We start from the raw sequence: 26,785 nt of genomic DNA, 5'->3' as shown, positions 1-26,785 counted from the left end.
CAGATCTCAAAAAAGTAAACATTCATAAATTACATGATTCACCCATCATAACTAATTTGAGATTTTTAGGTGTTCGACACATACAATTGGTCCAGTGTGTAAGAGATTGTGAATTGCACAAGTTCTTTTTAGCCCTCCATTTAGAAGAGTGAATCTGTACCTGTAAAATAAACTTGTATCCTTATTTTAAACGACATATACTGCTTGAGAAATGACTGGGTTTTGGAGGCTATGCCATGTGTAACTATCATTTCATCTTGGTGCTTAGCATTACTTATGAAACCAGTTCGAACCCTGCCAGACGCTTTTGAATTAGAGAAACATTATATTGTTGCAGTAATACATTTATCACCCTAATTTAAGATTAACTAATAGATTTTCAATGTGCCATACATTAAAACTGCAATCCTACTGTAATTCTAAAATGGTGTATTTTGACAGTGATTACTTCCCTGGCTTTTACATTACGGCCCTGTTTCGACGTTTGTCTTATACAGAAATGTTATCTGTGTATGCAGTTCACGTGTACACAGCCCAAAAGCAATGCTTAAAAAGGCATCTTCATACATGTTGCACCTAGTACCACAACATCTCAGCAATAATGAGACCCCTTTCAGGAAAGTATTCGAAATATATTGACTATGTAAGGACAAAACGAAAAAAACAAACTTATTTGGATTTCACAGTGTCTGCGTTAATGAGAAAATATAAGTATCAGCTTTCTAGGTCGCCACAAGTGGCATTGTTATGATAATGGCAGTGTATATTCATCTAACAATAGTGTTTTTATGCACTGCTACTGCTACTGCTAAACAAACTGACATTAAAAACTGATGCACTGGATAAATTATTTGAAAATAATCCGCACCAAATACATGAACAATAGTTTCTAGTATTTTGGGTAAGAATTTGGGCAACGGTAGAGCTAATACACTACAAAAAAGGGTTGCAGGAGATAATGAGAGTCGGTTCTTCAAAGGCCATCCCATGGTTGCAACATGTATCTTCATGGTTTAAAAAAATTGGATTATCACACTACTGGGAAGAGCCTTTAAATCTGACTAGAGCGTGTAGCAAGACTGTAAAGTTATCGTTTTGGAGGTACATGACCAGTCGATTTCTGCACGATTCCAATTTAGGCTCTCTATCTAATTCCTTTCTACTGTTTAAAGATACAGCTTTATCTGAACCATTACTGGATGAGGTATGCCCACAAATTGCTAAATCACTGTACCTGAAATTTAGGTATGGGGTACTGCAAACTAATGAAAATAAATCTAAATGGGGTCGTAACAGGGACGACAAAGATTATGATAAATGTACATTTTGTAAACATCGCTATGAGGTCAAGGAGGACGATGCACATATACTCTTTTTCTGTCCATTGTATGATACACCAAGAAAAAGATGGATCAAACCCCTATGCATCAACCTAAACTTAAGGCAGTGCAGAGAGGCAGAACGTGTATTAAGGTCCGAAACCACGCAATTGGTGGTTTTTTGTGTTTCGAGATTCCTCTCTTGTGTGATGTATATTAGAGCTAAAAATGGATCGAAATTGTAACAACCGTCTCACAAAACTCTAGTAATTACTTGAAACATTTTTTCTTTTAAACCTTGCAAGTCGCTGAATCAATATAAGGATGAACTTCTCTTTCTGTGGAGTGTCAGATATAACATGTTATTGACAAATAATTTATGAGATATGTGTCCAAACGTTTTTTTTTTTAAATGTATGAAGGGTTTTTAACTTTTTAATTATTTATTGTAACAATGAATTACTTGATCTTAATAGTATACTCTTTTTATGACAGATTGTTAAACTGTTTGCCCCCTGACCAAATTATTGAGACAAGTTTAGTATATCGCTAAGTGTGGTATGGAAATGTGATATGTTGTTCTTTTAACTGTGCACTTTTATGATCTAAAGATCGAATTAAAGTTATTGAAATGAATATGCACAGCATCTTTTACACCTAGAGGGGTGAAATATATAAAAGAATACCGAAACATTTGATTAAGTCTAAAATATGACGATATGTAAAATAACAGCAAGGGACTATCATCAGCAAATATAGTCCTGTGAATGAATTGGTTTAGAAGATACTGGACTAGTGTCACAAATGGAAGCTTCAGCATATCAGATCTACGTGAAGTTAAACAAAATATATATATATAAGAGATTTAGATTTATTAAACAGGTGCTTTGGCTGCGAAAATTGCCTTTCGCATAAGAATACAAAAAATAAAAGGAAAGAAAAAAACTTCAAGGGTAAATATATAAAATAGGATAAGGTAAACTAAAATATTCAGGGAAAATAATATGCATCCTTGTAATAGTTAAGCATACGACATCCACATTCATTTTTGTGCTAGTGTTTGATTACAGAGACAGACTCTTAAAGAAGTCACTTTGTCCGGGGTGTGAGCCATAATGAAGCCATAAGGAACTGTGTGTTATATTCTCTGCACTTAGGATAAATTGAACAATTCAGAAAAGCAAACAGCCATATTTCTCTGTAGTTCCATAGCTTTATTAAGTAGGACTGATCAAAAATATCTGCCTGGGAAACTGGGCGAACGTTCTCAGGGGCTTTTAATGTCTTTTCCAGTTGTAATTTAGGGAATTGTTTGCTGATAGTCATGTTTATTTTGTTGTCATGATCCTTAGAGCTGGATCTCCCGGAGTTAGAACAAGTCCTAGACTCTTGGCTTCTTCTTTCCAACGAGCGGCAAAGTTTGACCGTTTTATAAAAGTATAAATGGTTTCTCCAACATTTGCCAACTATGTTTACTACTGCCACTTTCAATCGTTTCAGGCCATATTTTATTAGAATGATTTAAGTGACATCAGATTCCAAAGCAAGCAATGGTGGGGAAACCTGTTGGTAGCATCAACAGGGACATTCAGAAGCTTCTTTCATGGTGCCCTATTACTACTGTTGGTTTATCCAGACCCCAAAGTTCTGCTTCATCGGCTATTTGGCTTCCAACCTTTGCCTGCACAATGCGATCAATATTCCGTGAGAAGCAGTTTCCATGGATATGTGAGACTTGACAGAGAGTATTTGGGGAGCGCTTTTAATTTTTCAATAGCTGTAGAGATGTTTGTATTCCATTTACGATTATTGGCAATGGACAGGCTCAGATAGTGAAGGTGTTCGCTTATTCCAGTCTTTTGTTGTTAATCGTAAAAGTTTTCCAGGTTTTCTGGTTCTTTCTGGATATTGTTTTGGTGACCTCTGTATTTATTTTTAGAATGTTTTCTTGACAGTACCTATCTAATGCCGTTAGGTGTGCTTGCAATGCAAACACTTTGGGATTTTCATAATTAATATGGAGTCGTCAGCATATTGGAGTGATGGAACTTGGAAGGCTTCAATTACAAGGACATCTATGCTTGCCTTCAGAATGAACTGAAAGTTAATTTCTATAGTGAAAATAATCATCTTATCGCTCAACTTGCCTAGGGAGTAAAAATGGCAGTACAACCTGCTAACTCCAGCAGACCACGTTCTACTCTAATGATATAATTCTTAATAGAAATGGGATGCGCCTAAGCCAAGCAGAAACCACCACTCTAGTCAGGGCAAGGGAGTTACACCCTGAAGATAACCCCTGCTCACCCCCTTGGTAGCTTGGCAGAGCAGTCAGGCTTATCCCAGAGGCAATGTGTAAAGCGTTTGCGCATCACACTCACAAAGCAGCGACACACTAGGCGCCCGCAAAAAAAATCCACACCAGGTTATATAAAAAAATAGCCTTTATATTACTCATAAAACACATTAGAACGTAATCACATATATACACTGTGCCAACTGGCACCTGGTGTGAATTTACAGGGATTATATACTACAGGGCCAATCGGGCCACTGTCATAACCATCATAATTCACAGTTAGCGAAAACAACCAGTAACTACTGGTAAGTGTACACTTAACAGAAACATATTACGCATGAATATCTTAGCATTACCTTGTAGAGCATGTTTATGCAAAACATAATCACATTGGGCCCACCATAGGACTAAACCTAATCAGAAACAGTGCACCGAAGTAAACACTTGCAAAGTGCACACATTTATAAAATCCCCATCATGGTACAAGCTGTCACACAGGGGTACTCAGGGCCCCATCCTGGGTTCGCCCCAAAATGCCCCTTCATACATGAGGCCTCAAAACTGGCCCCTTACCGGCTGGTGCAGCAGAGACAACGTCCGTAATGCAAAGAGGGGGTGGGGTGCAACTCACCCTAGTCTCCTTCACTGGAGAATGCTCCAGATGCTGCGATAAGTAGGCAGCTGCACGCGATCATGCAGCGCAGCTGTGTCCATGCCAGAGATGTAGAGCAACTCTGCTCAGGGGCCTCTGTCGAGATTTACCCACAAATGGAGAGCAAATGAGGGAGGCACCCACACTGCTCCAGCATGGTGGGAGCCCTCCTCCCCTCAAGGGCTGGTCCCCGTGACCCCTCACTTGCCTGCAGTGCCTCCTCTCTGTATGGCCACCCCAGCGACTTCTGTGAGCGGAAACTGGGCTAAGACGAGCTCGGTGTGGCTCTCTTACCCGCAGCGGACTTTGGGCGCCAGGGCTTCCGTTGCGATCTCGGGGGCCTGGGAGACCCAACTTTCTCTGGTCGGGCACTTGTCAGCTTCCTCCTCTCAGCAGGGAGCTCTGCCCACAGCCAGGCAACGGCCGCCTGGCTTCCGGTTCGCTGTGTGGCTGCTCTCGCTGCGTCTTGAAGCAGGAGCCCACTCCTCGTCTCAGGACCGTGATACTAAAGGCACCCACCACACACTCCTGGTGGGCAGACACAGCACAGGGGAACCACACAACGGCTTTTGGAACACGCGAGGTTCTCCTCGTCCTCACGAGAGCTCCGCCCACAACCAGGCAGCATCCGCCTGGCTTACTGTTCTGCGGCGCTCGGTTCCTGATGAGCGCCCACGCTTTGTGCCTTCTCCTTGGTCAGGTGGGGGCTTAGCCCAGAACTCCCGGTCATGTGAACAGCTTCCTTTGCGGTTTCAGGAGGTGCGATGCCCCCCCAGCATCGGGCAAATAAAGATAGAACTTCCCCCAAGCAGAGGAGGAGGCACCTCCAAGGAATCCAGCGCTCTTGTAGCACTCAATCAGTTGAGTACTGCAGGGCAGGGTCAAGCACTCACCACGCACTGAGCCCTAAAGTCACAAGGGGCAGAGCTGGGCCTAGGCAAGCCAGCTGACAGGGCCCTCTAGCAGAGGGGAAGTCCTTCGTGGCAGTTCCACCTGGCGCCCAGCAGTCCTCTTCATCCTGTTTTCTAGTAAGTTCAACAGCACCCTTACATGGGGTCACAACCCCAATATTTATATTGCATGAAGTCTTTGTTTTGCCCTGGCGCAGGGCTTTGGACCCAGTCCAAACCAGTTCTGGAGGGCACTTAACAAGTACACAGCAGGTGTAGGCTCTGGTCCCAGACACACAACAGGGGGGGCGGAGCCAGCATTGTGTAAGGCAGACACAGTCCTATTCAGGGTCAGGTGCTACTACTCCCACTACTCCAAAAGCCCCTCTGGAACCACTGCATCTCCCCAGCCCCTGTCATCCATGCAATACACAACAGGTAGGCACAAGACACATAGCACACAGAAATGCCCACTTCTAAAAGTGGCATTCCTAAAATAGTTGTACCAAATCTGCGAACACCAGCATGCATCATTTATCAGTACTATTCCAAACATACCAAACTTGATGACGCTGCTCCTCTCATGTCAGGAATTACCATTGAAACACATATCAGGGAATCCACCATGCATTCCTATGAGTGGGCAGCCTCACAGTAGTGAGAAACCATATAGGCTGTTTGTCACTACCAGGACATTCTACACAGTTAAGACACATGTCCTACCCTTTACCTACACCGCACCCTGCCTTTAGGGCTAGCTAGGGCCTACCTTAGGGGTGACTGATGTAGTAAAAGGGGAGTCACAGACGTGGCAACCACTTTATGTGCCACGTCACAGCAGCAGTAAACTGCGTGCGCAGGCCCTGCAATGGCAGAGGAATGAGACAGGTTTGAAAGGCTACTTTGGTAGGTGGCGCAAGCAGTGTTGCAAGCCCACCAGTAGCATTTAATGTACTGGCCCTGGGTATAGGAGATACCACTTTACAAGGGACTGATATGTAAATTAAATAAGTCAAACAGGTGTAGACCAATCTTGCCATGTTTACCATAGAGAGCACATGCACTTTAACACAGGACAGCAGCGATGAATTGCCCAGTGTCCTAAAACCACCAACACCAGGTCAGAAAAAATACCAGGAGGAAGGCAAAAAGTTCAAGGATGACCCTGAAAAAAGGGTAAAGTCAAACAATCCTTAATTGATCACACTAAATCTCAGCAGAATTGTCCTGCTAGTGAATCATTTCTATCAGCTGCTAATCATAGTCGAGTCCTGATGATGACTCCTTGATTTTTTCACCAGAGTGGAAAGGACAACCTAATGCAGGTGTCAAATGAAGGTCGCTTCATGGGCAAACATATCATTTATGGTCTTGGTTTGTATCCCTGCAATTTATAAGCCACTTACAGCTCTTTTGGGCCCAAAATCTTCATTGTCAAAATTTTGGCTGTTTTTGTTCTGCACTGAGCATTTTGTTGTTCACATTCCACCAATGCAATGCAATTAAACTGATATGTTGGCAAAATAGTGATTCACTACAATACAAATGATCATCTGTGGGGGAGGCACTGTTCTAATACATTCTTTTACTAACCCAGGTTCCCTTTTAATTTGGATTCCTCTGTCTTATTACATGATGCACTATTCGCCCCAAGTCTTCAAGACTGAAACTTTAGCCTTGTTTGTGATAAAAAAAGATGCTGTAGACATCCTTCTTTTGCTTGGAATGACAATGTTAGTTAATTTGTAGGAAGTGACAGTTACAATAAAAACAGAACCATCCCAGTCCCAGAAGGACGTTTGAAGAATGACATTAAAATTAAAGTTACTTTGGCGAACTTAAGTGGGGAACAGGCATGTCCAGGGAAGAGGGCCAGAAACTTCTCACATGTAGTAGGTCCTTGATTTTTGGCTGCTTGTCTTCCAGAACAAGGCACTGACACACAATAAAAGATTCTTCTCAATTCTCCTAACACTGATCTATGTTCAAGTCTTGGAAAGTCAACACAAGTACTGACATGGGGTCTGAAAGAGTATAGCAGACAAGTGGGCTTGAAAGTGGTTAATGTACCCTGATGTGAGCAAAAGGAAGCTTTCTGGCTGTGCCTGAGTAAAGGCCTGTGTCACACTGGATTAACAAACTGTGAATGTAGTTCAATAACAATTATAACAGCACGCGGAGGGGCAGTGATTGTTTGGCAGGGATGGCCTCCAAGTAATCCTAAGGGCATCTGATAAACGTAAGAGGTACGGCCTGTGAAGCAATTCTGCTCAAGATCTCTAGCATCTGGATGTTTCCAACAGTGCAGATGCAAAAGGGGCCTCTGGTGGTCTATTGGTTTGGACTGATAAGACACCAATGATGGTAACCCTAACCCAGTTCTAGAGGTTTCTTCAAAATTCTGACTGGTGCTTCGTTTTCTGATCCAGCTTAGATCTATAATTGACAACCAGACCAGAACTTTTTGGGATCAAAACGAGCCCTTGGTGCTATTTACAGCTTATTTGGAAGACTATAAATTCCAAACACTCCAAGTTCAGATGCCTTTTGTTAAACAAACAGCTCATATGCTTAGTTAGTACAATACAGAGGCTTTCATCATCAGCAAAATAATCTTTTTTCAGTTACTTAAAACATAAAAGATACAAGCAATACATTATGATCTAGGATCATAATACATGAATGGAAATCAACCAAACACTAAAAATAAAGAGCTCAAGCTAAAATCCTTTGCTGGCTAAAAATAGAAATCATGTTGTCCAAAAATAGAATACAATTACAGGTAAAACAACATCTTCTTAAAACCCAAAACATTCATCCCATAGGGTCGCTATCAACGTCTTCTCTTTCTAGCTGTAATTGTGTCTATTAAAAAGTTGGCTACGCTCAAACACATTCATTATGCAGCATCTGTAAGAAAGTTAAGGCAGGTCTAGTTTGGGTATATTGGTTTCCTCTTAATAAAGGTAAAATGAATTGATTACAAACAGTACTCTAATATTCACAAAACAAAACGAAACGAAGTGCATTCTGTCTTGATCAGAAAGCAGTCGCAACTACATGGTGCCAGGCTTTCAACTTTGTTCCAACCCACCAGCTCAGCCAAAATCCAATGCAGCAAGTTCATCCTAAATCTTGTTAGCAAAAATCGATGATGAGAGTTTGTGACTAATGTAAGATACGGCTCTATATACCCACAAGCTTTTGCAGTAACGTGCACGCACAGAGAGAGGGCTTACATAACTCTCTGCTCTCCCTGGATGCTTGCACTACAACAACATGTTTTTTTACCCACATAAGATTTCCTCGAACAATCCTATCAGGGCAATCGTATGAATCTGGTTGTCCCAAGTCCCTAAATGCTAATCTAACATAGCTAAACCATAGGATATGGTCAGCCTTGTTGAGATGCCTACAATCCTACAAGATTGCCCTTTTCCGCTCCAATTCTTGGTTTAACCATATTGAGACTCATCTAAGTAAGGGTCGCACAGTTAACAGATCAGACATGTATCCCACCCCTAGCTTCACATGAACAACAAAGAAGGCCACAGATTGAGGAACCGAGAGTAGGCACTTAAAACTGTATCCTTTATTACCTGTAACCAAGGGGGCTCTTTATAGCCCTAGATATCACTGCAGTAAGATACCAGGGAGATACATTTAGAATGACAGACTTTAATCAGTGCCTTAATGGGCTTGGCCCCCAGCCGGCTAGCAAATTCAAACACCGAGGCCACTGTCCGAGCCATAGTATTTCTTTTAGCTTTTAATTAAGGGGTCCATGAACCCTTTTCATCAAATAAGACCCGGAGGTAGGGAAAGGCTTTTACCCTAGAGAGCTCAACCCCTCCCCCTTCCAGGGTATATTTCCTCCATCCGTTTCCTCCCAATCGTATCACCATGGTATGGGATTTACTATAGTTTGTTAAAAAATCCAAATTATTCATGAAACTAACAAAGGAGTTGAGGAGATGTTGAAGACCTACTGCAGTCCTTGCTAATAACACAGTATCATCGGCATACATAAGGGCAGGACTTATATATAAAGTCGCTCAGAGGATATCTTTACAGGCTGCATGCACTACGTGTGCTACGCGTAGCACTACGCGAACTGCGTAGTATCCTGTTCGCACTGTGCAACATGCCGTTTTCAATGATTGCACAGTGCGGACAAGCGTCCGGCACTGTGCAATCATTGAAAACGGCATCTTGCACAGTGTGAGCTGTAGTTTTCTGCCGCTCGAGTAGATTCTTACTCGAGGGGCAGCTTTCTCAACGCGGACTGGTAGTTTCTGATCTAGAGCGGTCGCGAGCATGCACGACCACTCACAATGAGAAACCGGACCTCCCCGTGTTGAGAATCTTGCCGGGAGGTTTATTTTCCACGCTCGCGATCAGCAACTTGATGTTGCTGATCGCGGATGAGGAAAAAGTCTCGCAGAGATGTCATTTTGCTTGCTCGCGGTCACCAACTTGACGTTGAGGACTGCGAGCAAGCAAAAAATGACCCCTGCACTACGCTACGCTATGTGTGTTCGCACTGTAGCAGAAACTTCGCGGGTGTAGCGTAGTGCTTTGCCCAGGCCTAATTTATTTATAATGTAAATAAGAGCGGGCCAGTACGCAACTCTGACTAACTCCCCGGGAAACCTGAAAAGGTACAGTAATGTTCCCAGCTTGACTTTATCGGACTACTGCAGACATATCTTTAGACAATTTGTGTAAAAAGTACACTACAGCTTTATCAAGACCCACATTTAAGAGAATGGACCACAATGTACTTATACTGACCTTGTAGAAAGCTGACGTGAGGTCCATAAAAGCCATATGTAATTGGCCCCTCTTAGGGGCTGTATACTTCCCTATGATCAACTGATAAAACTTGATCCAGAGTACTTCAACCCACTCTAAAACAATATTGTAAGTCAGACAACACTTTATTTTCATCCAACTATGATGACAGTCTAGGGAGAATGGCTCGCCCCATGACCTTGACTACTGAATAAATAAGTGATATAGGTCTATAACAGAGTGGGTCATTTCTTTCCCCTTTTTTTAAAACCAGGACAATAATGGATCTAGCAGGGTACAATCTGTTACTGCTGCATTTAAACCATTAGTTAACATTTTGGCTCATTTCACATGGTCTTTTTAAATAAAAATCAGCTGGTATACAGTCCAGCCTGGCGCTTTATTTTTGGACAAACAAGCAATAGCCTCTTTTTGCTCTTCTTACCGGAAAAGCAAATTACATTTACCATACGTAACCTCCACAGCAGAATCCAACACTTCAACAGAATCATAATCACATATCCCCTGAAAATACTGCAGCCAAGCTTCAGGGGGTACATGATATTCCAACAGACCATTTGCAGCCCCTGCAAAATGAGGGTAATTTACTATCTTGCAAAATCTTGAACTGTTTTTAAGGACATTGACTTGAAGAAGTTTGTCCCATGCTTCTTGACAGATGTTGCTGATTGACGACTGCAATTGTATAGGTCTTTCTACATAGTGCAACTTCTTTGCTGTTTTTAGGGGGTTTTTGAGAGCTGAAAGCAAGTTTGGTGAGCCTGGGAACGATTGTGATCAAACCATCTACATTCGGGAGCCGTAGATTTTTCTCCCATAATGGTTAGGGTCTCGCAAATAAAATGACAAATCCTGTGAAGACTACCAATAATCCATCAGGGTTGGTGGTAACCTCTAAACAAGATGTCCTAACCACATATGAAATTACCCAATAAGGCACGGGTACTCATAGTACGGCCCGCGGGCCGCCAGCAACACAGCAAGCCTTCCTCGGCGGCCCGCGGACCTTCCAGACATCGTACCCTTGTTTTAAAAAAAAATAATTAAGAGTGTCTGCAAACACTGCCGGTTGCTGCAGCGCGATTCTGAGAGACTCTGCTGCTCTGTGGGGACCGGGCGACCAGTGACAGTCAAAGTGGAGCTCCAGGGGAGAAGAGGTGAAATACAACAAAGCCTCATTAACATGCAAATGATCTTTTAAAGACCTATGAAGTGCTCGGGTGTGTGCCCTGGATGCTGTCTCAGCCCTGGCACACACAGGCAGGGTGAGATGACAGAGGGTGACAGAGGGAGGTAGGGAAAGGGAGGGAGACAGAGGGGGGGAAATGGAGGGAGACAGAGGGAGGGAGGGAAATGGAGGGAGGGAGGGAGAGAACGGGAAGGAGGGAGAGGGAGGGAGGGAAAGGGAGGGAGACAGAGGGAGAGGGAGGGAGGAAGAGGGAGGGAGGGAGGGAAATGGAGGGAGACAGAGGGAGGAGGGAGACATGGAGGAGGGAGACAGAGAGGGAGACAGACAGAGGAAGAGGGAGGGAGAGGGAGACAGACAGAGGGAGAAGGGAGACAGAGGGAGAAGGGAGACAGAGGAAGGAGGGAGACAGACAGAGGGAGAGGGAGGGAGGGAGAGGGAGACAGCCAGAGGGGGAGAGAGGGGGAGGGAGGGAGACAGACAGAGGGAGGAGGGAGACAGACAGAGGGAGATGGGAGACAGAGGGAGAAGGGAGACAGAGGGAGGAGGGAGACAGACAGGGGGAGGAGGGAGACAGAGAGGGAGGGAGGAAGACAGACCGAGGGAGGAGGGTAGGAGGGAGGAAGACAGAGAGGGAGGAGGGAGACAGAGAGGGGGGAAGGAGACAGACAGCGGGAGGAGGGAGGAAGACAGAGAGGGAGGAGGGAGACAGACAGAGGGGGAGGGAGACAGACAGAGGGAGGAGGGAGGGAGGCAGACAGAGGGAGAAGGGAGACAGAGTGAGGGAGACAGAGAAAGGGAGAGGGAGACAGAGAGAGGGAGCGAGAGGGAAGGAGACAGAGGGAGGGAGGAGGGAGACAGAGTGAGGGAGACAGAGCGAGGGAGAGGGAGACAGAGAGAGGGAGCTAGAGGGAAGGAGAGAGAGGGAGGGAGGGAGACAGAGGGAGCGAGAGGGAAGAGAACAGAGGGAGGGAGGAGGGAGACAGAGTGAGGGAGACAGAGCGAGGGAGAGGGAGACAGAGAGAGGGAGCTAGAGGGAAGGAGACAGAGGGAGGGAGGAGGGAGACAGAGTGAGGGAGACAGAGCGAGGGAGAGGGAGACAGAGAGAGGGAGCTAGAGGGGGGGAGAGAGAGAGAGGGAGGGAGACAGAGAGAGAGATAGAGAGAGAAAGTGAAAGAGAATGAGAGAGAGATGTGTGTATGCCGGGTCTGGTGGCTCAGTGGACGAAGGCGTCCGCTGCAGGGACCTGCGTTCAACCTCATGGTCACCGTTTTTTTTTGTTGCTCTAGCCCTGCCCCCCTCCCCGACTGACCCCGCCCCCACCGGTGCGGCCCTCGGACACAAACCACACTGTAAATTTGGCTCCCAATAGAAAGTTTGTGAGTACCCATGCAATAAGGTCTGTGGGACTAGCTGAATTCACTTCAATCTACTTCCCTGATCTACCGTTTTACTGTCCAACCTCTCAGGACTGGTTTTCATTTTGACATCTTACACCTTTCTCCATTCAATAACCAATTGCAGGGGGCTATGGTCACTGATTTGACTCCACATGACCTTGTATTCTTTACAAATTAAACTAAGTTAGCTGAAATCATTATATAATCAATGATAGAGTTTAAACTTCTCCCAACAACGGTAGGAATGGCTTCTTTGGGTTCTTCACAACCTTTGTTATAATTAAGGAGCATCAGGTTGTTGTCAGCCATAATGTTGCTTAATAGATCACCTTGTTTCCTATCTTCAAGATGGAGATTGCCGTCCACGGGCATCTCCTATCCAATTATACAGGGCTGACAATATCGTGTGTATTAAAACCCCCTAGTTAAATCACCACAAAAGGCAAACATTGCTTTTCCAAATATCTGTCAAGAAATCTCTTTAGGGCCATCAAGTGATCATTAGGTGTGTTCTGCGAGTATGAATTATAAAAGCTTACTACTAATAGGTTGAGTAAAGTTTTAAATATCAAGTGGACTGCCGAAAACAAGACGATGAGTGCATGTTTACCTGAGACACTTTACAGGGAATGTCAAGGGAGATCAAAATAAGTAGACCGCCCTTGGCTCTGCCCCTAAGTAAGGGGAAAGGTGGGGCGAAGGAGATAAAACCATCTAAATAAAAAGTCATTCCTGTATCGCAAGTCTCTTGCAGCCCCAAAATATGTTTACCCTTTAGTTGGCTCAACCATCTATCATCGAATTGCTTATTGGCTAAGCCAGCAATATTCCAACTCAAAATTCTAAAAAGGGTATTCATCTTATGTGTTGCAGCAGGGATATCTTATGTGTTTCGGCAGGGATACAGGCTTTCAAAATTTCAATGGCTTTTTGTAGATGAATCTGTGGCATTACAAAAGCTTAACAGCAAGAGAGGTATAGAACGTTAGCCTTTGTCCAACAAAAGGTATCAAAACTAGAAGTAACTGGGATTTAGGGTCTGCATTGCACCTTTCAAAGGAACAAGTGGTCCTGGGATACCAAAACCTTGGCTTTGAGTATCAGAACCAGAAAGAATGTAGAGCCATTGAGATCAAAGACTGTGTTCAGGGTTGGCTCTTCATTCTTTGGATCAGTATCTCTTTGTTCTTTGGATCAGTTTATCTCTAACTTGGAAAGCAGAAAGATTACAAAACAACCTTTCTGTCCCAGTCCTTCACACCCTTTATATTTAGAATGTCAACAGATTTGGTCCTACCTTGAACTGTGATCCCCAGACTCAGGAACCATGTGGAATACACGTGTCAGTACTGCCAGAGATGTTCCACTTATGAGGCTAGTGTTACTTGCATTGTAAAAATATGGAGGGGGAGAGGGAGGGCAATGAGATTTTCCTAGCAAAAAATGGATTAGTAGAGAATACTTACTAACAGATGTATGAAGGCAGGTGAACATTAAAGTGACACATAGCAACACCACGTCATATGAAACAGTGAGATCCAGAAAGTGAGTTTTAAATTGAAGCATTCCTAAAGCCCTCAGGGTGGAAAAAGCTTCCACAAACAATGGTCGAGAATCAATGAGCAGTGTAAGAATTTGAAAGAAGAAAGCACATGCAATGATAAAAGTATGTATGTTTCATAGATTACCTTCCCTGTCAGAAGTTCAAAAAGCACAGCACCCATACTCCACCAATCACAGGCTTCAGTCTCTTCCGTTATAGCTCCAATTTCTGAAAAAGAGAATATTTTCTTTTATACACAAAACCAATGTCCATCTTCAAAAACAACAGTATTAATTCAACAGAAAAAACATTGCTTGATCATTCCAGTCACCTCTACTGATAAGTTATTATAAAGGAAAATAAAGGGGATACAAAAATTACTGCTAAACTGTACATTTGAGGTATAAATACTTTGATGGATGGTGCACAAGACTAACGTAAATGGGGCTATAAAATGCAGTTATGTGCCCTGTGCACTCCTTGTCATTTCCTACACGCATGAGAGCGCTACTATCACATAGAATATCAGGGCATATCAGAGGTTGGGAGGCGAGTGGGATTGAATTCCACATTGAACAAAACCTCAAGAAGAATAGTTTCATAGCCCAGCAGATACAAAACATGTCTAAATGAGAAGCTAACTTTACAGGACCCACCCACAGAAAGAAAATCTTCATTTTAAGGGTTGGTCTAATCAACAGATGTTTGTATCCTTGACACGAATAATCAAATATGAAGAAATTAGTGTGTTTTGCTGGGCACATGATTAGTAGACAATGCAGACAGAATTCTAAATGAGATGCTCCCATTAGTTAAAAAAAATTCACAAAAATAGTGCCCTGGGAAAACTGAGAAGGAAGGGGAAGGCAAGGGATATAGAAAGTAATGAGCGATGGCAAAAGTAGAAATCTAGAGAAGAGTTAAATGAGTAGAAGGCTAGTGTCAGTGAAGACAGCAAACTGCAGAATTTAAAAATCTGCAGGAAAGGTGAAGACAAGAAGTGAGGTGCTATATTTAAGACTTTAGTATGAAGGTTTAAGCAGTTGAAAAGATCAAAGAAGGGAGCGTGTTGCATATGTTACACATCTGGTAGGGAGATGTTTCACCAACAGAAAAGATCTGAGAGTACATGTACAGCGCCAAGTCAGAAATCACCCCCAAAATGAGTGTTCTATTGAACAGCGGAAGAAATGTGAGGATGGAAGTGTCTCATTCAGTTGACACTGTGCGAGACTCTAAGAAACCTGTTTTACAATGGTTTGGACACAGAAAATGAATAGACTTACAGGAAGTCATGGTAGTTAAACAGTTGAGAGAGTGTTGTTAAAGAATGTTAAAATGTGGGGAAGAGGAGAAATGTGTTATATATCATCTGCACAGAAATGAAGAAAAGCCCAAAGAAAACAGCAGTAGTATCTAGAGAAGACGTGAACGCAGATAAAAACTAAAGGGCCCACTAAGACTTAAGGACAGCGAAAAAATGTAATAGGAATAATTTCCAAAACCTGAACCTTTGAATCCAAACTATTGGCAAGGTAGAATAAGAGCCAAGCGGAGAAAGAGGGAAAAACACCAAATGAACAGGTGTGTTATGAAGGACAGTGACCACCCATGACAAAACACGCCCAGAGGTTTAAAAGACTGAGAGAAATAAAGGAAGAACAGGCAGTGTACTATGGGTTGTGTTCAAGAGTAGAAATGATTCCAGTGAACTTGCTTGAACCTAGATTGAAGGAAAGAGAGAAGAGTCCTAGGAAACCGAAGACTGGTTTGGAATGACACTCTGAGGGAGTTGTGAGGAGGGAGCACAGATATCGGAGTGTAGATTGGGAAAACAATAAAGGTAAAACGCATCGGGTTAAATAATGTGTGACAGAGATAGGCAGGTTGAAAAGTACAGCTAGCTAGGAACGATTGCAGCTACAGAAGGAATTAAGGCACTTGGGGAGGAGTAGTACCGTAAAAAGTAGGATTTGCAAGAAAAAGAAAATGAAGTTCACATTTTCCGGGGTGTGAGAAGAACAGCAAGAAGAGCATTTCAATGACTCCAAATAGAACTGTAGCAATATATCTTGAGAACAGAAACGCGAAGTAAGACAATGTTGGATGTGCAGTGATTTGCCGACACATAGGCTGCTTAGGGCTGAATGGAAAGCAGAAGAGCTAATAGTTGATTAACGATGGAAAAAGGGTGATGAAGGTGAGTATCTCAAGAAAACATTTTTGTCAGGTTGTGGGTTTGCTTAGTTGCATGGGAAACGTGATGACGTGATGAGGGGAATGAAGGCAGACTAGCCTGATCCACAGAGGGGTTCAAGACTTTTTATAGCACCCCTCAACCTTATGCAATGATTTTCCAATAGGTCAGAGGGCAGGGACTGAGATAAATGGTTTTGTGCCAGATGGCAAAAAGGCAAAGATGATGATTATGAAAAAAGATTGTTACAGCACATGAAATGAGATTAGAACCCTGCTTTGGAGGAACTGACTGGAACGATTCAAAATACTGAAAGATGTGATGTGAAAAACCCAGAGATCTTAAATCAAAACTTTGGAAAGTGATGGGAGACAATGAGGAGGGACACAACAAGATGAGAGATAAATAAGAGTATGAGGAATTACAGAAGACGACAGCAAGTGATTGAAATAGGAATAGCCTGGACAGGTGCAGAAATAATAGGAAACAAGAAAGATCAAGAAGAAGCTAGGAATGAGTAATTACATTGGGGGAGCGTCAAAGTGAAGACTGATTTTACCAAGGTGGAATAAAATGCACATAAGAGAGGAAATTACAATTAAGAGTGAGAAAACTCGTCACAGAAAGAGAGATAAGAAGATTCAAAGATATATACACCTAAAGAGAAAGTACAAAATGAAGCGAAAAGGCAGTATAGAGATATCCAAATGAGGCGATGGCATATAGTTATGTGAGAGAGAAAAACGACAAGGGGTGGAGACAAATGCTGTACTTTCCCCACAGCCTTACAAGAGGTTCAAGAGAAGGTGAAGGATTATGAGGCTGGAGCATGAGCACAATTCAAGTGTAACAATTCAAGACTAACTAAAGTTTCGCTGCAGAAAGAACACAAGCTCCAAAGGGAAATGGAAAGCAAGTCTGTAAATAAATAAATGGTGATTACGCACTTACGTTCTGTGGGGAGCAAAGTTCAGACACCATCAAACTGATGGGAGAGGCTGAAATGACAACCACCAGCTGCTGGATGCACAGCCCCCAAAAAGAGAAGAGGCAGGAAGAAAGCAGGCCGAGATCCTGCCACTGTGGGAGTGTGGCAGAGATGAAAGAAATGTCTTATTATTTAATAATAATAATGTAATGCCACCAACCACTAAGGTATGGGGATCCTTGTCACCTCTCCAGTAAACAGGTAGATTGTGGCCCTCCACACTCTTCTGCCTGACTCTTGGACAATTATTCAAGCTGCTGATTGAGAACACATGCTCCTTTTTAGGTGTGACTTGACATCACAGCTGTCTCCAGACCTTATGTAATCAAACTAAAAATAGTTTTCAGAAGAACCAGAGAGAGGACTTTGGCTCCACCCACATGTTGGTGGACAGGAGTATATGTTTTTACTGGGCAGAAGTGGTGTGCTTCCACAGAAATAGTGTTTTATATTCACACAGCTTTGGTTATATTGTTTTTTTCCCAATTGCATGAGCCAGCAGTAGTATGGCTTACTTGAGAAGAAAAATATGTGTGTTCTGAGCACACCTGATTTGTCTAACTTTGTGAGTGTTTTTCTGGTTCTATCGATCTGTGTGCTGCACCTAATTGAGTATACCCAATTACTTGAGAAGAGTCACTAACATGCATAAAGTATCAAAATTACGATGGGCGGGAGCTTGACCTTACGGGGTCACACCATTGGCACTGTAAAGTATCTTAGATAAATAGATCATTCACAGTGTTTGTTTTTTCTCCATCATTAGCATTAGACTTAAGGGTGGACTTGTATGTTTGAGAGCAGCATGGGATGGCCATGGCTTCAGTAATGTACATGTATTTTATGGTCTGCCATGTCAACACAGCAGTTGTCAGACCTTGTGATCAACAAAAAAGATCTTTCAAAAGTCTACTGAGCAAGGGACTTAGGCTCCACCCACAGTTAAAAAAAATTTTTTTTTAATTAAACCAAGACCTTTATTGATACATTACGTCAGTGTTACACGGCTTGGTGCCTACAAGCCAACGTGGGCCGGCAGCGCATCAACTCGTTGCAGAAATGTTATATAGCGACATCGCGTTACAATTATATAAAATACACAGCAAGTCGCCTACAACCACTGTGGGCCGGCCGCGTTCACAATAAAAGTTTGGTCTCAGATTTTGTTTTTGCTACTGTAGAACATTCTCAAACCAGAACTGGATCATTCCACTACCGCACTCCACGCCCCGCCGACATCAAAGTGTAAAGAAACATATGGTGCCTACTCTGCTCAATCACAACTGGAGATTTGTCTAAGCAACAGACAGTCAAAATCACTCAATCCACTACTTGTGCATTCAAATAGGTGGTGAGATACACCCAGTAGTCCCTAGGTCTAGATCTAGACGGCAGTGACTCTTCATAGGTTCGAAGTGTGTCCTGGCAATACGCCATGTCTTTCAGCCACTGCTTGACGAATGGTACCCCAGTGTTCTCCCAGTACATGGAGATCCTCCGCTTGGCCAGGTGCAAGGCCACTGCGCAGAATCTACGTTTTGCAGCTTTTACATTTCCCAGGAGCCCCAACAGACAACAGCGGATTGTACACTCAACAGTAACTCCCACCATTTCAGATAATTTAGTCACAACTTCGGTCCAGTAGGTCTGTATTCCCGCACAATGCCATGCTAAGTGTATAAAGTCTGCTTGAGTTTGACCACAGCGTTTGCAACGGGCTTCAATACGGAGACCATATCTCTGCAGTTGGAGTGGCGTGTAATATGCTTGGTGTAGGTATTTAAAGTGTATTATACGCAAATTGCCATTAGGCGTAAGCATTGTGGTAAGTGAGCAAGCTATCTCCCACTCTTTATCTGCGAGGGGAACCTCCAGGATTGCGTTCCATCTATCTTGAGCTCTGGTCGCTTTACAGCCTATTTCAGCCTGCGCCTTTTTGTAGAGCCCTGAAACTAAGTGTGCGTTGTTGGGGTTTGTTAGGAGGAATTGTAATGTATCCATAACTAACGGCTCATTTGGAAAGGTTGGGTAATGCTGCTTGATCGCTCCCTTTAGCCTGTGGAACGTAAAGCGAAACAACAAAGTTGGGTTCTGTATGTAATTCAGGTCTTGCTCCGTAATGAAAACCCCGTCCTTATATAAGTCACCCATGGAGGCTATCCCCACCTGTTTTAGGAGACCCATACCTACAGTTTCAGCAGTCACCGATATGTTCGGATGATGGTGTAGCGGCAGCGCAGGAGCATACAAGGGCAATTTATGCATTAGTTGGCCCATTCGCTTCCATGCTGCGTTTGTGGTGTCAATCGTATTGATGTCGTTACCATGGAGTGGAGGCCTGTGATGTGTGATGATGGCATCTAGTGGGATCGGTTCCGCCTCCCCCTCCTCAACCGCTACGTGTGTCAGATATGGGGTTTTGTGGTACCGGTGGGTTGCATATTGGGCCTGAGCACAAAGGTAGTAGAGTATGAAGTCAGGTACGCCCCACCCTCCTTTATCGTAGGGCAATGTCAACACAGCTAGGGTACTACGCGCTTGCTTACCCGCCCATATAAGCTTCAACACCATTGTGGTCAAACGTTTGAAGACTTCCCTTGGCGGTTGGATGGGAATATTATTAAAGAGGTATAGTAGTTTAGAAAGTACTACCATTTTAACGATCGCTATCCTGTCAGCTAGTGATAATGGGAGTTGAATCCATTTTGTGACCTTTTCCTCCAGTACATTTATTACCCTGCCATAGTTTGTCCGGATGACCAATTCCGGGTCTCTGTGGAACCATATGCCCAAGTAGCGAATTGGGTCTGTTTGCCATTCTAATGGGAATTCGACCGGGTGTGGTAGGGTAGTGTCAGTCAGCGGGAATATAGAGGACTTATCCCAGTTTATCTGCAGTCCCGAATATCCACCAAATTTAATGTAGGCGCGTAAAAGGGGGTCCAGGTTTTGTGCGGGGTCTCGGACATATAGCAACATATCATCCGCATATAGGGATATATGCAAGGGCCGACTCGGGAATTGGAGCGCCAGGTGATGGTGTCTCTGCCGTACTATACAGGCCAGTGGCTCCAGGGCTAGAGCAAACAGGAGAGGGGATAGGGGGCAGCCCTGTCTCGTCCCTCTCCCAATCGCAAAAGATTCCGATACATAGCCATTAATCCGAACCCTAGCCGTGGGTTGGGTGTATAACAGCTGGATCCATTGAATGAAAATGAGGGGGAATCCCATTCTGTGGAGGATTGTGATTAGATAGGACCATTCAATGGAATCGAATGCCTTAACGGCATCCAGCATCACCGCCACAGCTTTCGTGGTTGGGCACAGGTAATGGGAAACCGCAAATAGCGTCCTTGTGTTGTGCGCTGTGTTTCTAGAAGGTATGAACCCCGATTGATCCGGCAGGACCAGATTTACCATTAATGGTTGTAATCGCATGGCAAGGGTCTTAGCGAGTATTTTCGAATCCACATTTAACAGAGACAGGAGGCGATAAGAATTACATCTATCAGGGTCTTTTTCAGGCTTAAGAAGCGCAATTATCATTGCTTCGCGGAATGTAGCTGGGAGTATCTGTCCTTCGTGGGCAGCCCCAAACATTGCCACTAAACGAGGGGCCAGGATATCTTTATACGTTTTATAGAATTCACAAGTGAACCCGTCAGGGCCTGGAGCCTTGCCGTTCGGCAATGACTGGATCACTTCGACTACCTCCTCCACAGTTACCGGCATAGACAAGTATTGTCTTTGAGCATCTGACAGCAATGGCAACATCCTCTAGATAATTTAATGTGTCACGCTGTGTAGCTACCGGTCGTGATGTGTATAAGTCTCTATAGTTTTGGACAAAGCTCCGCAGTATTCCCAGCTGATCTGTATGTGTAATACCGGCGTCCCCAGTAATCTGTGTGACATTGTGTGTTGTACGGCCCGCACAGATTTTGGACGCCAGTACTCGCCCAGGACGACCTCCTTCCCCATATGCCCTGGCTATGTGTTTTTTACTTAAGTATTTAATCTCATCTGCTGCAAAGGCTTGATGCTCTGTTAGTGTGTTTCTGATTTCGCTAAGTATCGATGGCTGTGGTGTACGCTCATATTGACGTTCCAGTGTGCTAAGTTTGGACTCACAACGCTTTAGCTGCGTTCTAATGTCACGTAAAATCCCCGCAGTCGCGCTGATGCAAACCCCACGGATTGTGGCCTTGAACTCCTCCCATAAGAGTCCAGCGTCATCTGTCGATGTGTCATTTAGATGAAAATATTCCTTAATTGCCCTTGCTATGGTATCTGCATAGAGGGAGTCAGTTAGCGCTGCAGCATTGAATCTCCAACTGTATGGTGGTGGTGTATAATTTGGAATTAATAAGGACAGTTTAATGGGGTTGTGATCCGACAGAGTTTTGGGCATGTGTTTTATTGCCTGGGTCCACAACAATAAGTCGTCTGAACCCAGCCAATAATCAATACGCGACCAGCTGCCATGCGCTGCTGACGTGTGCGTTGCTTCTGTGACCCGCGGATGGCGCATTCTCCATATATCTTTCATACCTAAATCTGACATGACATCTTTCAGTTTGGCTCGTGCTTGCGTGTGGTGTTCTGTCGTGTTACCTGATCTATCCACACTATCATCTAAGGCAATATTCAGGTCACCTCCCCAAAGCAGCACCTGATCTGCCTCAGCGGTCAATCGCAGTCCTAGGTCATGGAAAAAGTCAGGGGTATCTGTGTTTGGGCCGTATGTATTGACCAGTGTCAGCGGTCTACCTCCCAGTCTACCCCTTAATATTACGAAACAGCCATACTCGTCTAGTGTAGTCGAGTCAATTTTGAAGTTCGTGCCTTTCTTCACTAGTATGGAGACCCCTCTAGAATAAGATGAGAATTTGGAGCTGTGTATCGATTCCGCCCATCTCCTTCCCACCTGTGTATGCGAGTGTGGAGCCTCGTGTGTTTCTTGGAACATAACAATATTAATGTGCCATCTGTCCAGGCAAGCAAATATCTGACGAATCTTTCTCGGGTTGGTAAAACCTCTAATGTTCCAGGTAAGGAAGTTTAATGAAGGTGTATCCTGTGTAGAAGTAGTCATGGTATCTGTTTACATACTCTGAAATTGTTCCCTGTCCGATCCAGACAATACCCCCCCATGAGGTGCAACCAACAATATAGTAAGGCACAGTACAGCAAATAGTATGTGTATCTCGGCAGAGTGCAGGCAGTGCATCCTAAGCAGTCTGATCCATAAACTAAAACTTCTCCCCTCATCCCCCAACCCCCGCCCACATCAGCAGCCCAATCCTGCTGAAGCCATACCCCAAATAAACAACCCAATTGCATAGAACTTTTGTGGGGGTCACCCATTGGGGGGTCCGCCCGGGCTGCACATCTCCATCCGAACTAGCGGATGTGGACGAACACAACTAGTTATTAGCAACCAAACTGGTACACCATATAGTACTGGATAAGTAACGGAATGCGCAGTATATATAGGCCTATGATGTCATATTGACCGTTAATATATGAAGTCCTTCCTGATATGAATAAGGCACAGTATTCAAGCGTAGTACCGCTCCTCGTTCCCTTCTGTAACATAATAACAAGCTATTCAGTGTAGGGCAGGACTACTCAGAGTATCTCTTGTAAAGCGCCCAAGCGTTTGACATTGTGTCTCCCAGAGGACTGCCAGTCGCACATTTACACCAAGTGTCTCCTTTACATCAAAACAGTGTTCGCTAGCTTATAGTGAAAAAATACATCATACAACAGTGGACACATTGTGAATTGTTATACATCGTTCTCTGTTTTTTTCTACCCCCCATGGCGGCAACAAATGATCAGGTGTGGCAGCCCCCCCGCTCCCATGGGCTTTCGGGTCAAGGTATGCAGAGGACCTATAGGTCCCAGCCCTTATCTGTGGTCGAAACCGTCCTCTGCGGCCAGGGAGAAATGCGCCCAGGTTCGTGGTCCAACCGTATGGTCCTGAGTAACACATCATCAAAACAGATCAGAGGTCTCAGATATCTGGTAACCATGTCCGTCACCAATTAAGAGGAATGTGCATTGTAAACTTACCACCACCATTGGCATCTCAACATTTTAGACCCCGGCACCAAATGTCAGAGGAGGTGTAGCATCTACGCCGCATCAGCTCTCCTCTGCCACCTGTCATGATAGTGTAACGTCACCGCCACAGCCGTTCAATCTTCATCCTGGGATTGGGCCTGACGCTTACTGTCTTTGCGGTGGGTTACGATCTTCTTTATGAAGTCATTTGCTGCCCTAGGTGAAAGAAGCAGTGTCGATTTGCCTTCCCAGGTGACCTTCAAGCGTGCCGGATAGAGCATGGCAAATTCAATTTGTAACTTACGTAGTTTCGCCTTTGCGCCATTAAACTCCTTGCGGGCCTGCTGTACCGCCTGTGTGTAATCAGGGTAGAATTCGAGCCTGTTGTTTTGGTAGTGGACTTCTTTCTGCCCCCTTGCCATTCTGAAAATAACATGGCGGTCTCTATAGTTTAATATGCGTGCCACTATCGGTCTGGGTGAGGCGCCTGGCGGTGGTCGTGGCGCCAATGTTCTATGAGCTCTCTCCACAATGAAGACTGGAGACAGTTTCTCTTTACCAAACAGAGCGAAGCACATTTCCTCCACGTAAGCTTCCATGTTGCCAATATTTGTCGATTCCGGCACGCCCGCTATTCGGACATTGTTGCGGCGTGATCTGGCTTCCAAATCCTCTGCCTTGGATTTGATCACCTCCAATATCTTCTCAAAGCCGGTGCACTTGGACGTACTCGCATGTGCTTCGTCTTCCACCGTTGATATTCGATTTTCAGCCTCGTCCAGCCTCTCGCCGTGTCGGTCCACCTTGGCTGCCATAGTGTCCATGCAAGTAGTGAGGTGATCTAGCTTGCCATGAATGTCCTGTAGGCTCGTCTGGATGGCTTTCAGCATAGATTCCATGCCTTTGGGTGAGGTCTGCTCTGCATCAGTTTCCGTGTCCGAGTGTGATGTTGGGCCTCTAGTTAATCTGCGTTGTTCAAAGGTGAGTTTAGGTTGCTGCGTATCTGGATTTACGCAGAGTAAGTGAGGCAATAAGGTAGACGTGCGGTCTGGATCTATCTGCACCGCACAGCAGGGACACTGCAGCGCACAATATGGTCACGTTGAAATGGTGCTCAAATTGCCCTGGCTGTGAGAAGTATCTAAGATCGCTGACTGAGGCAGTGGTGGCCGAGAGTAGTCGGGTGTCTTCTCGTCTGAGCGGGCATGAACCGTGTGACTGCCACCTGCAACCAAGCGATAAGTCAGCTAGGTCAGAGAAGGAAACTCCGAACGAATCGTTTCATGAGCAATGCCATCCAGAGCCATTCGCATTGCGTGCAATGAAATGAGACATTTAACAATCCTTGCGAGCAACGATCATATCAGTAGCTTATGATGCCTCTCGGTGTACGGTTATCCGTGAAAACAGGTCCGCTGCGCCGCGTTGTCAATTGAAACGCAGTCCACGCCGTGGCAGTGTGTAGAGCGTTAGCGGTGTTCTCAGTGCAAGAGAGGCAGCGTCTTCAAGGTAAAAAAAATCCTGTCCAGGAGCTATATCGCCTGATTGCCAGATTTCATTGCAACCAGCGTACTATGAGGCAGAGTCTATAACCAAAAGCACCGATCCCTGTGAGGTCTGCCCCTTCACACACATTATCATGAGCAAGTACCGCCAGCTTGGAGCCACGGTCTATGTTTGTTAACGCCTGTGAGCCGTATCAACAAGGGGGCGAGATGCGTGCCGGCATCAAACTCGGCCGTTGAACCAGCGCTGTGCGCTTGTGATGTGCCAGGGGTCTCACAGCCCTGCTCGGCGGTCATCAGCTATGTTTTCAGGGCTGGAGGCTGTGTGTATCCGCCGTGATCGCTTCAGACCGCAACAGTACCCCTGGGCGCCGCCATCTTAGTTCCCAGTTTCGCGCGCTATCTGTCTCCGGCGTGAAACTGCGCAGTGTATTTCTTTGAGACTGTCTGGCCACAGCGTGGGTGGGAAGCGCTCGCGCTGGTCACATTAATACAAAGGAGACATGTCCGTGATTTCAACCGCTTGCAAGCAGTGTTGGAAGGATCTCTCAAGGTCGCAGGGATGTAGTGCGAGCCGCCATCTTGGGAACTTATCCAAGTCGGAAGGGGGAGGTCTGGGATTGCAAGGAGACCGACCAGCTACCTAAATGCCCGTTTATTTAGCAGATATCAAGGGGGGAAGTGTAATCGTCCCTCCGGTTCCGGTCTCTACGCTGTGGGTCTATGTCCAAAGAACCGGCATAAAGTTCAAAGTCGTTGCGGTGCAGGCGCCATCTTACCCGCTCCGTGTAACTTCCCGGGACACTTTTGCACTGCAGTTTTCATCGCTTACAGCAGCAGACCAGCAGTGAAACCTCTTGCATGCGGTGCACCGCTCATTCCGCTGTCTCGTTCAGCCAGCCATCCCGCAGCGCGCCCTCCAGCGCCCCGGCTCCACCCACAGGTTTATTTCCCTGAGAAGAGGATTTAATTGGGACAAAGATGTGTACTTGCATTAAAAGTGTTTGCATTGCACTTTGTTTTGGCTTTTGGAAAGCTGATAGTCAAAGGAGCATGATTGAGTTGGTTATGGTGGCAAGCCAGTGATCATGGATATAGCCCTGATTTATTATCCAATGTTACGAGAAAAGCAGTGGGCCTGATGTATTTATTGTTAAACGCATACTTTAAAGTAACCCTTCAGACTGGGACAACTCCTGGTGGCCGATGGCACTGGGGGCAGCCCCGACACCTGCCGACCACGCACGCAACCAGGGAATCATCCTCGACTCAACGTTCTCAATGTCCAAGCAAGTCAACGCATCTCCTCCTCCTGCTTCAACACCCTCCGCATGCTCCGCAAGATCTACAGATGATCCCGACAGATACAAGAAAGACAGTCACCCAGGCCCTCGTCAGCAGCAGACTCGACTAGGGAAACGCCCTCTATGCGGGAGCCCCGACCAAGCTCATCAAACGACTACAACGCATCCATAACGCCTCGGCACGACTAATCCTCGATATACCATGCCAAGGCCACATCACCCCCCACCTGAGAAACCTGAACTGGCTCCCTGTCAACAAGAGGATAACCTTCAAGCTCTGGTAAGAACCGCCCCCCTCCTCTTTCCATGCTGAGTCTCTAACCCTCCCCTCCTCTCCTCCATTCTCGGTCTACTTCCTCTGCTCCTACCCGCCCTCCCCTGAATCTCTCCCCTTGCCTGCTTTTTCCCTTATGTATATGTCCTTTATGTTTGTCTCGACCTTACATGTAACTATGTTTGCCAAGCTCTAATAATTGCGTAACCTTTGTAACGATGTAACGTGCAACTATCGTCTGACACTCATGTAAAGCGCTCCGATACCTCCGAGTCTAGCCAGCGCTATATAAAACCTTTAAAATAACTAAAAATAAAATAAATAAAACTCTCGACCTTGGGGGC

The 26,785-nt window shown here is 44.9% G+C and overlaps 1 protein-coding gene across 2 annotated transcripts in view; it reads right to left on the bottom strand.

The window, feature by feature from the left end:
• Nucleotides 1–26,785, bottom strand: part of RPS6KC1 (ribosomal protein S6 kinase C1) — a 479,581-nt gene that overhangs the window by 64,086 nt on the left and 388,710 nt on the right. For both annotated transcript variants that reach the window (XM_078649767.1, XM_078649766.1), the window contains exon 14: nt 14,250–14,332. In XM_078649767.1, the coding sequence (XP_078505893.1) occupies nt 14,250–14,332 (83 nt within the window). The remainder of the gene's footprint in view (nt 1–14,249; nt 14,333–26,785) is intronic.

The sequence above is a fragment of the Lissotriton helveticus genome, chromosome 6, assembly GCF_964261635.1.
Source record: "Lissotriton helveticus chromosome 6, aLisHel1.1, whole genome shotgun sequence".
Classification (NCBI taxonomy): domain Eukaryota; kingdom Metazoa; phylum Chordata; class Amphibia; order Caudata; family Salamandridae; genus Lissotriton; species Lissotriton helveticus.
This window is presented reverse-complemented; position numbering and strand designations above follow the sequence as displayed.